The sequence below is a fragment of the Aegilops tauschii genome, chromosome 2, assembly GCF_002575655.3.
Source record: "Aegilops tauschii subsp. strangulata cultivar AL8/78 chromosome 2, Aet v6.0, whole genome shotgun sequence".
Taxonomy (NCBI): Eukaryota; Viridiplantae; Streptophyta; class Magnoliopsida; order Poales; family Poaceae; genus Aegilops; species Aegilops tauschii.
Genome location: NC_053036.3, coordinates 377,819,847 through 377,833,183, shown reverse-complemented (window position 1 = coordinate 377,833,183; position 13,337 = coordinate 377,819,847). Strand labels below are relative to the sequence as shown.

General features: G+C 52.9%; 2 protein-coding genes across 2 annotated transcripts; one reads left to right on the top strand and one right to left on the bottom strand.

Annotated features, from left to right (window-relative positions):
• Positions 1-427: 427 nt before the first annotated feature.
• Positions 428-2,518, top strand: LOC109744464 (purple acid phosphatase 22). Its single transcript, XM_020303587.4, has 5 exons — positions 428-736; positions 811-1,102; positions 1,185-1,765; positions 1,854-1,942; positions 2,054-2,518. Exons 1-5 carry the CDS (start codon positions 590-592, stop codon positions 2,277-2,279), a joined length of 1,335 nt encoding a protein of 444 aa, XP_020159176.1. The 5' UTR covers positions 428-589; the 3' UTR covers positions 2,280-2,518.
• Positions 2,519-9,051: 6,533 nt separating this feature from the next.
• Positions 9,052-10,597, bottom strand: LOC109744469 (uncharacterized). Its single transcript, XM_020303592.4, has 2 exons — positions 10,231-10,597; positions 9,052-10,128 (listed from the first exon to the last, which is right to left on the bottom strand). Exons 1-2 carry the CDS (start codon positions 10,505-10,507, stop codon positions 9,338-9,340), a joined length of 1,068 nt encoding a protein of 355 aa, XP_020159181.1. The 5' UTR covers positions 10,508-10,597; the 3' UTR covers positions 9,052-9,337.
• Between the last annotated feature and the right edge of the window lie 2,740 nt (positions 10,598-13,337).

Here is a 13,337-nt window from a genome sequence, read left to right as displayed (position 1 = left end):
TTGACTGGTGTCGATGCCAAGCCTGTCGTCCGGTGCCTGGTCTTTTTTTTCTTTGCATGCACCTTTCTAACGAGTACAATCCCTATCTCGAGCTAAAAAATCGATTCGGTTAGCGTCTGAATAGGCGCCCATGCGTTGGGGCAGCGGACTCTTCCTTTCATTTATTTTCTTTAATTAATTATTTTAATGTTCTAAGCGCCTGCACAGGGGCCTTCCTCTTCATTGTAAATGCCCTAAGCATGTTTGCTAGTCCGAAGTGCATGTTACTCGTTATGTTACCCATTATGTCTAGCCTTAAAAAAAAGTTTTAAAGCGGGCGAGAGGTGGGTGAGTCGCACAGAGAAGTCACCGGCAAGCAAAGGGCGCCGCGGGTGTGGTTCAGCACCACTCTGCGCTACGACGCTTCAAGCGAAAGGCTGCGCAAAACCGTACGTTCCCGTTCCTTGACGCCATCGACACCACCCGCCCGGCCATTGCCATCGTCGCTGGCGGCCGTTGCCAATGCCAGAGTACCCCCACACTATATGATCCATGCACGACGATGTCGAGCTGATCCTCCCAGGTGACTTGCATACCACTCGTCGAGGCTATGGAGCCAAACAGGACAACGATGCGTTTCGTCGTACTCCTGGTAGTCGGCACGCTGATCGTCTCAGGCGCCGCCGAGTATGTCCGGCCTCCGCCGGGCCGTGCCATCTTGACGGAGCACGATAAACCCGCCTCCCACCCTCAACAGGTATGCACGTCGATCAAATTGCACTTATCGACGCCGGCCGGCCGACGGAGAATTGATTGGCATCTGCGTGTCAGGTCCACCTATCGGTTGTCGGGGCGAACCATATGAGAGTTTCATGGATCACGGACGCCAAGCACGGGCACTCGGTGGTGGAGTACGGCAGGGCCTCCGGGAACTACACCACGTCGGCTACCGGCGAGCACACCTCGTACCGCTACTACCTCTACTCCTCCGGCAAGATCCACCACGTCACGATCGGACCTCTGGATCCTGACACCGTGTACTACTACCGGTGCGGCACGGTCGGCGACGAGTTCACCCTCAAGACACCGCCCGCCGCTCTCCCCATCGAGCTCGCGCTCGCAGGTACGTACTACGAAATCTGTCGCCTCTGGTTGCACGACTTGCACGCTGCCCTGGCCGTGCGATCTCACGGTTTGAAGCTCAGGGGACCTTGGGCAGACCGAATGGACGGCGTCGACGCTGGCCCACGTCAGCAAGAACGACTACGACATGCTGCTGGTGCCAGGCGACCTCGCCTACGCCGACACCCAGCAGCCGCTGTGGGACACGTTCGGGCGGTTCGTGCAGGAGCACGCGAGCCGGCGGCCGTGGATGGTCACCGAGGGGAACCACGAGGTGGAGGCCGGGATGGCGCTCCCGGGCTCGCCCGGCCCGTTCGTCGCCTACACCGCGCGGTGGCGCATGCCACACGAGGAGAGCGGGTCGACGTCCGCGCTCTACTACTCCTTCGACGCGGCCGGGGGCGCCGTCCACGTCGTCATGCTCGGCTCGTACGCCGCCTTCAACTCGACCTCGGAGCAGTACGGGTGGCTGGCGCGCGACCTCGCCCGGGTCGACCGGCGCGCCACCCCGTGGCTCGTCGTGCTGCTGCACGCCCCGTGGTACAACACCAACGCGGCGCACGCCGGCGAGGGGGAGGCCATGAGGAAGGCCATGGAGCGCCTGCTCTACGAGGCCCGCGTCGACGTCGTCTTCTCCGGCCACGTCCACGCCTACGAACGCTTCGTGAGTTGTTGCTTTGCTTGACTCTCCCACTTTACCTGCCTGCGCGTGAAAGTGTGAGAGTCTGATGGACACATGTTAACTGCTGCAGACAAGGGTCTATGACAACGAGGCGAACCCGTGTGGGCCGGTGCACATCACAATCGGCGACGGCGGGAACAGAGAAGGGCTTGCATTCGAGTAAGTTGCAAATTGATTCGTTTCAGTTTGCCAAATGAAATCGTGTCATCGCATTTCTATGGGCAGCACTTCTCCATAGCTGAATCATATTTGTGTGGTCGCCGCACGCAGTTTTCAGAAGAATCATAAGCTGGCTCGGCTCTCGTTGATGAGGGAGGCGAGCTTCGGGCATGGCCGGTTGAGCGTGGTGAACGCGACCGCGGCGCGCTGGGCATGGCACCGCAACGACGACGCCGACTCCACCGTCCGCGACGAGCTCTGGCTGGAGAGCCTGGCCGCCAACGGCTCGTGCCGACGGACCCAACCCTTCGCTGATTATTGGAGCGATGAGTTGTAGGCTTGGTACAGTACATTGTCACGTTTACGGGTCCTAACTTCTGTGCTCAAGATCTTCCAATCCGGGATGCGTAGAAGGCGGACGCGCGTGGCCGTTTTGACGTAGACCGGCGCATGGGTGGTAAACTATCTGACAAGCAAGCAGAAATGGTTTTTCTTTCCACTTGTTTTTCTTTTAGCAAAAGAGGGCTTTTCTGTTCGATTTCATTAACGAAACCATTAGACTGAACAACCAGCAAATCATTCGCCAAAGCTACAGATCGACTCCAACTACTACCAGATAGTTCTACGAAATTCTAGTTGTTCCAAGCACCAGCAGGGATGCAGCCCAACAAGCAATCTTTTTTTGCAAGAGATAAAAAGAGAACATAATTTTCTTTCCACTCGTACTTGTATGCTTACAGAGCTTTTAAGCGCATCTACAACTCGTACATGTATGCTTACAGAGCTTCTAAGAGCATCAACAACTGAACTGGACAAATCCGGGGCATGTCCACGGACAGCGCCAATCCTCAAATGTCCTCATTTGCCACCATAACCTCTACTTTTAAAATCTCAAATCCATGCATAAAAACACAAGCAATGAACAGTGCACACAAAACAAATTATTCGTACATAAAAATACAGTCTAAACATAAAATTTATTCATAGTGCATAATAAAATCATGAAAAATAATTCAGTCATTATCGGCGTGGATCCACACATACTTCACAAGATCATTACAAAGTTGCATGTGCACCCGTTGATCCCGAACTTGTCGATGAGTTTGGCACAAAATGGACCCTTTTTAAAAAAATCACGAAATGACCCAATCCGCATGACGCCCGCGCCCGAGGCGCCATGCTAATATCATAACGCCCTGGTCAAAGGCGCCATATGATCAGAGAAGACCTGCCATGTTGGACCGGGCTGGAGGCATGACGCCCTGAACAGGGGCGTAATGCATAGAAGCACAACGCCTTCACGCAGGGCGCCATGCATCTGCTAAAGTTGCCATTCCAAAATTAAACAGTGGAAGTCACATCCATCATGTTATATCTACCTTAGTGCATGCATGGGACTTCAAAGCAAAGGTGCATGCACAGGACTTCAAAGCAAAGGTAGTGGATGTTGTACCAGTACGTACTGTATATGGCAACACTTCAAGTATTTTTTTTCATCCAATAACAAGCCGAGGCCGATGCAAAAAAGAAAGAATTAACAAGCCTAGGCTGTCTTAGACGGCGAGATATACGTAGCACATACGTATCTTTGTGAGTGCATGCATACATACATAAGTTGGGTGGAGTGATATAGGTGTCATACGTGTGCGGTAAGAGTAGTCTTTCGACCCTGCAAACTTTGCATATTTAGAGCATCTACAGCCGGACTCCCTTTCTCCGCTCTGGTCTGCATCGCTTCCCCTTTCATCTTCATCCATTCCTGTCTCAAAGTCGAGCATCGGCAACAGCGGCGACGCCGGATCCGGCAGCGAGGATGATCCCATCGACCGGGATGCCTTCGTTCGTGAGGCGGAAGTGGGCGACTACACGGGGGTAGCTCAGGCTCCGCTCCATTTCATGTTACCCGGTGTTGTAGCACGAACGCCGACGCCGGCCCGTCCCGCACCATCCGCAGCTCTGCTCGCTTAGCCAGCTCTGTTGTACTGCCCCGCTGCCCTCCTACCCGGGACGGGCCGGCGCCGGCGTCTGCGCTGTGACGCCGGGTGACAAGGGACGGAACGGAGCCTATACGCCTGGACTGACCGGTACCCTTCATATCCAGCTCATATATGGAGCAGATTGAGCATACAAAGCTGCATGCGGTGCGGGATGGGCCAACATCGGCGTCCGCGCTGCGTCACCGAGTGACAAGGGACGGAGCGGAGCCTGAGCTACCGCCCGCCTCCGCCCCACGAACAACGGCATCCTAGTCGAGGGGATCATCATCGCTGCCGGATCCGGCGCCGCCGCCGCTGCCGGTGCTCGATAGTGAGAGAAGAGTGGACGGGAAGGGAAGGGAAAGAAAAGCGATGGAGAGCGGAGTGGGGAGAGGAAGTCCAGCTGTAGATGCTCTAAGTATGCAAAGTTTGCATGGTCAAAAAGCTTCTCTTATGACACACGTCGACATCCAGATCACCCCATCCAACTTATGTATACATGCATGAACTTACAAAAATACGTATGTGCTACATATATCTCGTGGTAGCCTAGGCTTGTTAAAAAGAGTTGGCATCGGCCTAGGCTTGTTATTGGATCAATTTTTTTCCCTTGAAGTCTTGCCATATATGTACTAGGCTTCGGAAGTCTCATGCAATATCCACTGTTTAACTTTGCAATGGCGAGCAGCAACTTTAGCAGATGCATGGCGCCCGGCGTCGGTGTTCATGCTACAACACCGGGTAACAGGAAATGGAGCGAAGCCTGAGCTACCCCGTGTAGTCGCCCACTTCCGCCTCACGAACGAAGGCATCCCGGTCGATGGGATCATCCTCGCTGCCGGATCTAGCGTCGCCGCTGTTGCCGATGCTCGACATTGAGACAGGAATGGATGAAGATGGATGGGGAAGCGATGTAGACCAGAGCATAGAAAAGGAGTCCGGCTGTAGATGCTCTAAATATGTAAAGTTTGCATGGTCGAAAGACTACTCTTACCACACACGTATGACACCTATATCACTGCACCAAACTTATGTATGTATGCATGCACTCATAAAGATACGTATGTGCTACGTATATCTCGCCGTCTAAGACAGCCTAGGCTTGTTTATTCTTTCTTTTTTGCATCGGCCTCGGCTTGTTATTGGATGAAAAAAATACTTGAAGTGTTGCCATATACCGTACGTACTGGTACAACATCCACTACCTTTGCTTTGAAGTCCCATGCATACACCTTTGCTTTGAAGTCCCATGCATGCACTAAGGTAGATATAACATGATGGATGTGACTCCCACTGTTTAATTTTGGAGTGGCAACTTTAGCAGATGCATGGCACTATGCGTGAAGGCGTTGTGCTTCTATGCATGACGCCCTGTTCTCCAGCCCGGTCTAACATGGCAGGTCTTCTCTGATCATATGACGCCTTTGACCAGAGCGTTATGATATCTAGCATGGTGCCCTAGGCGCGGGCGTCATGCGGATGGGCCATTTCATGTTTTTTCTAAAAGGGTCCAGTATGTGCTGAACTTTGGCCAAAGGGCCAGTTTTGTAATTTTTCACTGTTAATGCATCTAAGAAAATTGACAACATGCTCTGTCTCTTGTTTTAGGCGGACTTGAACTCTAGGCTTCTCAAAACCATGTGTGCAGGCTGCACCTTCGTCCTCATCTTTCACAATCATGTTGTGTAAGATTACACGACATGCCATGGACTGCCAAAATGTCTTGGGTTCTAACATCATTGCAGCTCCGCAACCAAATATCCCAACGAGTTTGGAGCACTCTTAATGCCGTCTTCACATTCTTCCTAGCACATTTTTACACTTGCGCAAAGAGATATTGTTTTCTGATGGCTGGTGGCTGACGTGACCGGAGTGGTGAGGCCGCCATTGGTGGCAAGCCAGCAACTGGAGGGTGCTAGGGGGAGCCGCTGGCTGGGGAGGGAGGGGGGCACTAAGGAGACATTGTAAATCCAAACCTTGAAGGTGTTTTTGTTGAAGAACCTCGGCTACCCTTAGCTACCAAACGGCTTACGATAGACGAGTGGGAACCATTATGTGCCAAGGCAGGGGGACGAGTGTGTCCATGACGTGGCAAATTCCTATCATCTGCAGCGCGACTGGTGCTCACAAACTCGAGCCTATCCCTCTCTGCCCATGTTTTCCATGGGCCTCTTCCTTCTAGCCGAAGGGGTCCATGCCAAAATGGACACGTCGCGATCTCGTTTCTTTTGGGAAGGAACGGGCCCGAAACGCAAATATCACATGGTCAAATGGGCGGCTTTTTGTCGGCCCAAGGCCTTGGGAGGCCTTGGGATCATCAACACCAGACTCTTCAATATCGCCCTCATGTGTAAATGGATTTGAAAATTATCGCAAGGGTCGACGGGCTTGTGGGTGTTGGGAAACGTAGCATGCAATTTCAAAAAAATTCTACGCTCACGCAATATATATCTAGGAGATGCATAGCAACGAGGGGGAGAGTGTGTCTACGTACCCTCGTAGACCGAAAGTGGAAGCGTTTGACAACGCGATTGATGTAGTCAAATTTCTTCTAGCTCCGACCGATCAAGTACCGAACGTACGACACCTCCGAGTTCTGCACATGTTCAGCGCGATGACGTCCCTCACCTTCTTGATCCAGCAAGGTGTCGAGGAAGTAGATGAATTCCGCCAACACGACGGCATGATGATGGTGATGGTGAAGTGATCTGCGCAGGGCTTCGCCTAAGCACCACGATAATATGACTGGGGTGTAAACTGTAGAGTGGGGCGCCGCACACGGCTAACAATTGATGTTGTGTGCTTGTGAGGCGCCCCCTCCTCATATATATAGGTGGGAGGGAGAGGGGAGAGGCCAAGGGTGCCCCAAGTGGGGCTGAATCCCACTTGGGCTCCTGCCCTGGTTCGCCCCCCCCCCCTTCCTTGCATAGGCGCCAGGGGAAGGAAGGGGGAGGTGGCGCCCCCCGCCTTTCCTTTCTCCCTTGAGGAGGGGAAGGAAGGAGGGACTTGCCCTCCCCCCTTTCCTTTCCCTAGGGCTGGCCGGCCTGGTGGAGGGGCGCACCAGCCCCTTGTGGGCTGGTCTGTCCCTCCCTTGGCCCATTAAGCCCGTATCTTTGCCGGGGTGCCCGGAACCCCTTCCGGTGACCCTATATGTACCCGGTACCCTCCGGAACACTTTCGGTGTCCGAATACCATCGTCCTATATATCAATCTTTACCTCTCGACCATTTCGAAACTCCTCGTCATGTCCGTGATCTCATCCGGGACTCCGAACAACATTCGGTCACCAAATCACATAACTCATATAATACAATATCGTCATCGAACGTTAAGCGTGCGGACCCTACGGGTTCGAGAACTATGTAGACATGGCTGAGACACCTCTCCGGTCAATAACCAATAGCGGAACCTGGATGCTTATATTGGCTCCTACATATTCTACGAAGATCTTTATCGGTCGAATCGTTATGACAACATACACAATTCCCTTTGTCCATCGGTATGTTACTTCCCGAGATTCGATCGTCGGTATCTTCATACCTAGTTCAATCTCTTTACCGGCAAGTCTCTTTACTCGTTCCTTAATACATCACCCTGCAACTAACTCAGTAGTCACTTTGCTGGCAAGGCTTCTTATGATGTGCATTACCGAGAGGGCCCAGAGATACCTCTCCGATACTCGGAGTGAAAAATCCTAATCTCGATCTATGTCAACCCAACAAACACCTTCGGAGATATCTGTAGAGCATCTTTATAATCACCCAGTTACATTGTGATGTTTGATAGCACAGAAGGTATTCCTCCGGTATCCGGTAGCCGTACACAACATACAACTCTCCCCTGGCGACATGGCATGGGCCAACTTATTACTCCCCCTGTTTCACAATATAGTGTGCCCGCGCTTACCGCGATTCAAGTTTGACCGTAAATTTAACCAACGAGACCGGCTGTGGCGGGAGCAAAAATTATATCACTGAATTCATATCGAAAAAACGAATTCAGTGATATAAATTTTGCTTCTGCCGCAGTCGGTCTCGTTTGTTAAGTTTACGGTCAAACTTGAATCTCGGAAAGCGAGCACACTACTTTGTGAAACGGATGGAGTACATGTCTGAGAGCAGAAAGAAACTGCGACATGAGAGAAATTTGAACCCATAAAAATACGGGTCACCTTGAACAAAGCTCCACAAAAAAAAAACCGAAAATTTTGGTGAAAAAAAAACCCTTAGAGCGTAGAGCAATGTTAGAGGAAAAAGACACACGATGAGATAAACTGAAAATTTATACGAACCGATCATTTCCCATGGATGGACCATAATGAAATCTCTATAAATACTTATATTTAGGAATGAAGAGAGTACATGTCTGAGAGCAAAAAGAAACTGCAACACGAGAGAAATTTAAACCCATAAAAATACGCGTCTCATTGAACAAAGCTCCTCCGGCAGAAACGCCGTGTGCACGCACCGTAGAGCGTAGAGCAGTGTTGGAGGAAAAAGGGACGCCGGACGATCCAATCCTTGTGCGGCAGCTTATCGTCCTTGACGCGCGACGGAGCCTTGGCGCTTGGCCCTACTCCGCGACGATGGCGAGGACCCGCCCGCCCGCGCGACTCCCTCGGCGCCGCCTACGGCGGTGCCTCCGCAGGTAGAGGAGGAAGGCGAGGAGACCGAGCAGCAAGACGAGGCTGCGAAGGCGGCGGCCACGCCGCTTTCTTCTTATCTCGCGCGTTGCTTGCGTCGGTGGCTCGTGTTGGCCTGGGCGCTGACGCCGAACCCGAACAAGCTGCGGTTGCTGGCGCTCCTCCAGCTGCCCGCCCGCCATCGCTGCTCCTGTCCTGGTATTGGCAGCTCACAGAGACATCCGCGGGACAACGTTGTTTATATTGCACTGCCTCTGTCTGTAGCTCTGCCGCTTGGAGCAAGGCGACGCAAGGAATACGATCACGCGGAGGCGGAGCTAGCTGTGATTGCCGATGAAGCTGAGTGGCGCGCAAATGGAAGGGACGAGCTAAAAGGAGCGACACATTGGCAGGTACGTGGCGTTTGTTTCAAGGCAGGGTAAGGAATCCCGATCCACCATGTCCAAACTTTCCGATGTACTAGCTCAATGGAATACCATATCTCACACATGTAACATGAAAATCACAAGCTTGATTGTTCAATCATTACATTTGAAAATACATAGGAAAAAAGTAGCCTGGCACACCGAGCAACGCCTGGATTTCCAACGTCAACGTTGCCCTGCACGACGATCGTTTGACTAACACACAAGACACGACATCACCAGCAGGTGATTTATTCGGAAAGCAAATGCGGAGCTACTACCACCAGTAACGTGGTGTAGCAGCAGCGAGCACGTAGACGTGTATGGGCACACTTACGAGGGTGATGAAGCAAAATCAGCTCGCGGTATCACTTCACTTCTTGCAGACCAGCCCGGCGCTGCCCTTGCCGCTGCCGCACATGGTGTCGGCCGGCTCGTCGATCATGTCCACCGCCCCGACGCGGACGACGTCCTCTCCGCCGAAGCGCGCCACCTCGCAGTCCGTCCCGAAGATGTCCGACACCTGGTACTTTCCGGCACCCCCCATCACCGGGATCTTGGCGCCCATGTCAACCCCGGCGCTGACGTAGTCCGGGCGGTAGGTCTGGCCGAGCACGCCGTGCACGTCGGCGCTGATGGAGTTGAACTTGAACGCGACGTTGAGGTGCGCGAGGCTGTCGTCGGCGGTGAGGCCGTAGTCGTGGACCCTCGAGTCCTCCTCGGTCACCGGCACCGCGTTGGCGACGATGCGGAACCGGCCGTCGAGGCGCACCACCACGCCGTTGGCCGCGCCGATGCGTAAGACGGACAGCGCGGGCGCGGAGGCCGGGCTCCAGCTGGCGGCCGGCGCCGCGTCCAGCTCGACAGGCATGCCGTCGAAGGTGATGGCGAGGCGGTCGACGGCGTTGTCCCAGGTGACCGTCCTCTTGACGCCGAGGTAGAGGCGGTGGCCGCCGAAGCGGATGCCGAGCGCCTGCACCCATGTGAAGTCCCGCGCCGGCGCCGCCTGCGCGTTGCGCTTGCCGATGAAGTGCGCGTTGATGTGCAGGTTGGCGTCGGAGAGCAGGCAGAAGTCGGCGTCCCTGCGGCCGTGGAAGAGGAACTTGTTGCCGTCGCCGCCCACGAAGCGCGGGTCGTAGCACTCCGTGCCGGCCAGTTCACACACTGTTGGGTTCCAATGATGCACCAAGCACACGATCGATCAGCAACCTCAACTGTGAAATGACTGCAAAAAAACATGGACGTGTATGTGTGTGGTGTTCTTACTGCAGACGAGCTTGCAGCTGGGGCAGTGCACGTAGCAGAGGTCGCGGCAGCCGGCGGGGCACCGGCGCACCGGGATCATGCACTCTGGGGCCTGCGACGGGCTGCTCTGGTTGTAGCAGCTCACCACAGTGGGCTGCGCGCCGGGGCTCATGTAGACGGGTACCACGTTGGGGTCCGAAAGAATGGGGTTGTCCATAGGCTGGGCACCGACCGTGACGAGGAATGCGGCGGCGCAGGCGAGCAGCACCACCGCGCACGGGCGCCGGACGGACGCCATCGATCACTGCTAGTCGGTCTCTGGGTGATCTTTACTGCTAGTTGAGTGAAGCTGTTGCGAGTGCTCGTGATGGTGTGATGGTGCAAGGCGTGGAACGCATTCTTTTATAGCCCGGGATGATCTGACTAAACTTGTGTCGTCGGAACCACGCATGGCTTTTAGTCCCGGCAAGTCAACTGCCGCTCGATAGATGGCTCGGCTAGCTCCCCCGCGCGCCACATGAAACGATTCCACGCTTGCCGTCCCGGCGAACGGTTGATTCAAATCCGGGGCGCTTGGTCTCGATCTTGGTGTCAAGTGTCATCTGCTCTACGTTATGGCTAAACAGAATCTACGTGCCCAGCTTGGACAAAATTTTATCCTCTTCAGAAAGAAACCAAGACTCAGAGATAGCCTGGCCACCAAAAATTGCACGATATAGATGAAATCTTCAGTTGACGAATACTCCTACATGAGTACATACAATCTTCAGGGTAAAGGCGTAAGGCACGGCCTTAGAGGAACATGGTTAGTGTTCATCTTAACAGAGCACAAGCTAGTTATTATCTTGCTTCAGAAAGTTACTCCAAGCTACACTCTAGTTGCCAATGTTGTACCATGTTTTTTTAGAAGGCAGAAAAGAATATACACGAAATCCGCTGTGACTGCGAACAACACGGCACACGAGAACCCGTCTGTACCAGGATTTGGTGTTCTGCGCCGGATCGTGTTCGCGGGTTCATCGAGGTGTCCCCTGAATATGTGGCTTTTCGGATCAATGTTCGTGTGGAAGGGAAGGGTCCGGTCCATGCTCCTCCCCCGTTGTTCCACCCCCAGGTCCGGACGACCATATCAATGGTGGGAACACTGACGGTGAAGCTTCTGGTCCACCTTTCTCTAAGCAAGAGTGGGACGCCCTGGGTCCTAAACTGCAGCCTCTCTACCCAAACAGAGCTCCCATGGGCTATGGGGCTAAGGATTCTGTTGATCTGATTGACTCTATCACGCTGGCTGAGAATCCTAAAGGTGTTGGTGTTAGCCCCTTGGCCTCTGTGGTGTGCTTGAACGTGTCGATTCGCCCGCCATCCCCGTCGCTCTCTGGGATCGAAGATTCTCGCGATCATGCTACTTTTGACTCTTACGTTGAGATCATAGCCACCAAGCAGAAGAAGGCTGTGAAGAACCACCCCCCCCCCCCCCCCCCCCCCCCCCCCGCTTTCTTCTATTGGTGTGTATCGGGCTCTTGACACGGAGCTGGGTGCGTCTGAGAATCTGCCTGAGGGTGTCCACCCTGCTACTCCTCCCTCCCATACGATTACCGTCAAGACTCGTGTCTCTACCGCTCGTAAGAGTGCCCGGGCACGCAATCCTGGTGAATCTGTGGTGGAGCGGGCAGAACGAAGGGCGGTGGAGAAAGATTCGATCTCTGCAGGTAAAAAACCAGTCTCTTCTCCTAAGTTTCTTGTCCTTCCTGAGTATTCGGATGCACACTTAGTTGGGGTGGCTCTCGATTCTGGTTTTTGTTTTGATCCTTCTGCTGGTGACCCTGTGTCGGCTATATCTACAATTCGTGCCAATGAGTTGGCTCAGGCTACTTTGGCCATGGCTCGTGCGGCGTTGGTGTTTCGTGCCTTCACCTGTTGTTGATGTTGTGGTTCCTCCGAGTGTTTCTGTTCCTGTTATTCCCCTTCCTAGTGCTCAATCGTCTTAGAGCATCTCCAACAGCCGTGTGATGCGCAGTGCGCTAAAAAAGCATTTTCAGCGTGCTAATCGCGAGTTTCTTGCGTGGCAAGGAGCGCTTGCTCTAACGGCTGCTGCAAAGTTTAGCGCGCGCGAGCCGCTCCAGCAGCCGCTGCAAAAAAAACTGCACGCGCGCCCTCGCACAAACAACATATGCACTCCAAACACAACCAAAAAGATCAAACACAAACGAAATAAATCAACAATAAATAGTTCAATTTTATTATTACAACTCAAACAAATAGTTTGTCTTGCAATAGAACAAATAGTTCAACAATACACATCAAACATACAAATCATGATGCTTTTTGTCGGCCATTCCATGCCCACCACTCCTTGATGAGATCCTTGTGAAGATCATCGTGTGTTTCGGCACGTCGAATGGCATAATAGGAGACAACAAAACGGGCCACCCTGGCAGCCCTCCGCCACACTCGCACGGAATGTCCCAAAAGCTCATACTGAGAGTAGTCTAAATCTTGGCCACGCTCATTCTCGATGATCATATTGTGCATGATCACACAAGCGTGCATGATGTACCAAAGCATCTTTCAATCCCAAAATCTAGCCGGTCCTCTCACAATGGCAAATTGGGCTTGCAAAATCCTAAAAGCTCTCTCCACATCTTTCCTAGCCGCCGCCTGAGCATTGTGAAAATTAAGATTTTTCTTACCTTCCAGTTTTTTCAACGGCTTCACAAATGCTTGCCACTTTGGGTGGATGACATCTGCAAGATAGTAGCCACAGTTGTATGTATGGCCATTTGCTACAAACTGCACCGGTGGCAGTTCATCATTTGCAATCTTATTCATCAATGGTGACCGATTAACAACGTTGATGTCATTCAAAGATCCAGGCATTCCAAAAAAAGCATGCCAAATCCAAGTCTCTTGATCTACCACCGCTTCAAGGATTATAGTGGAACCCTTTTTTGGCCGTGGAATTGCCCATGCCATGCCTTAGGACAGTTTTTCCAACTCCAATGCATGCAATCTATTGAGCCAAGCATACCTGGGAACCTGCGAGCTTTGTTCATCTCCAAAAGCCTTGCACAGTCTTCAGCATTGGGAGATCTCAAATACTCCAGGCCAAACAATTGCACAATTGCGAC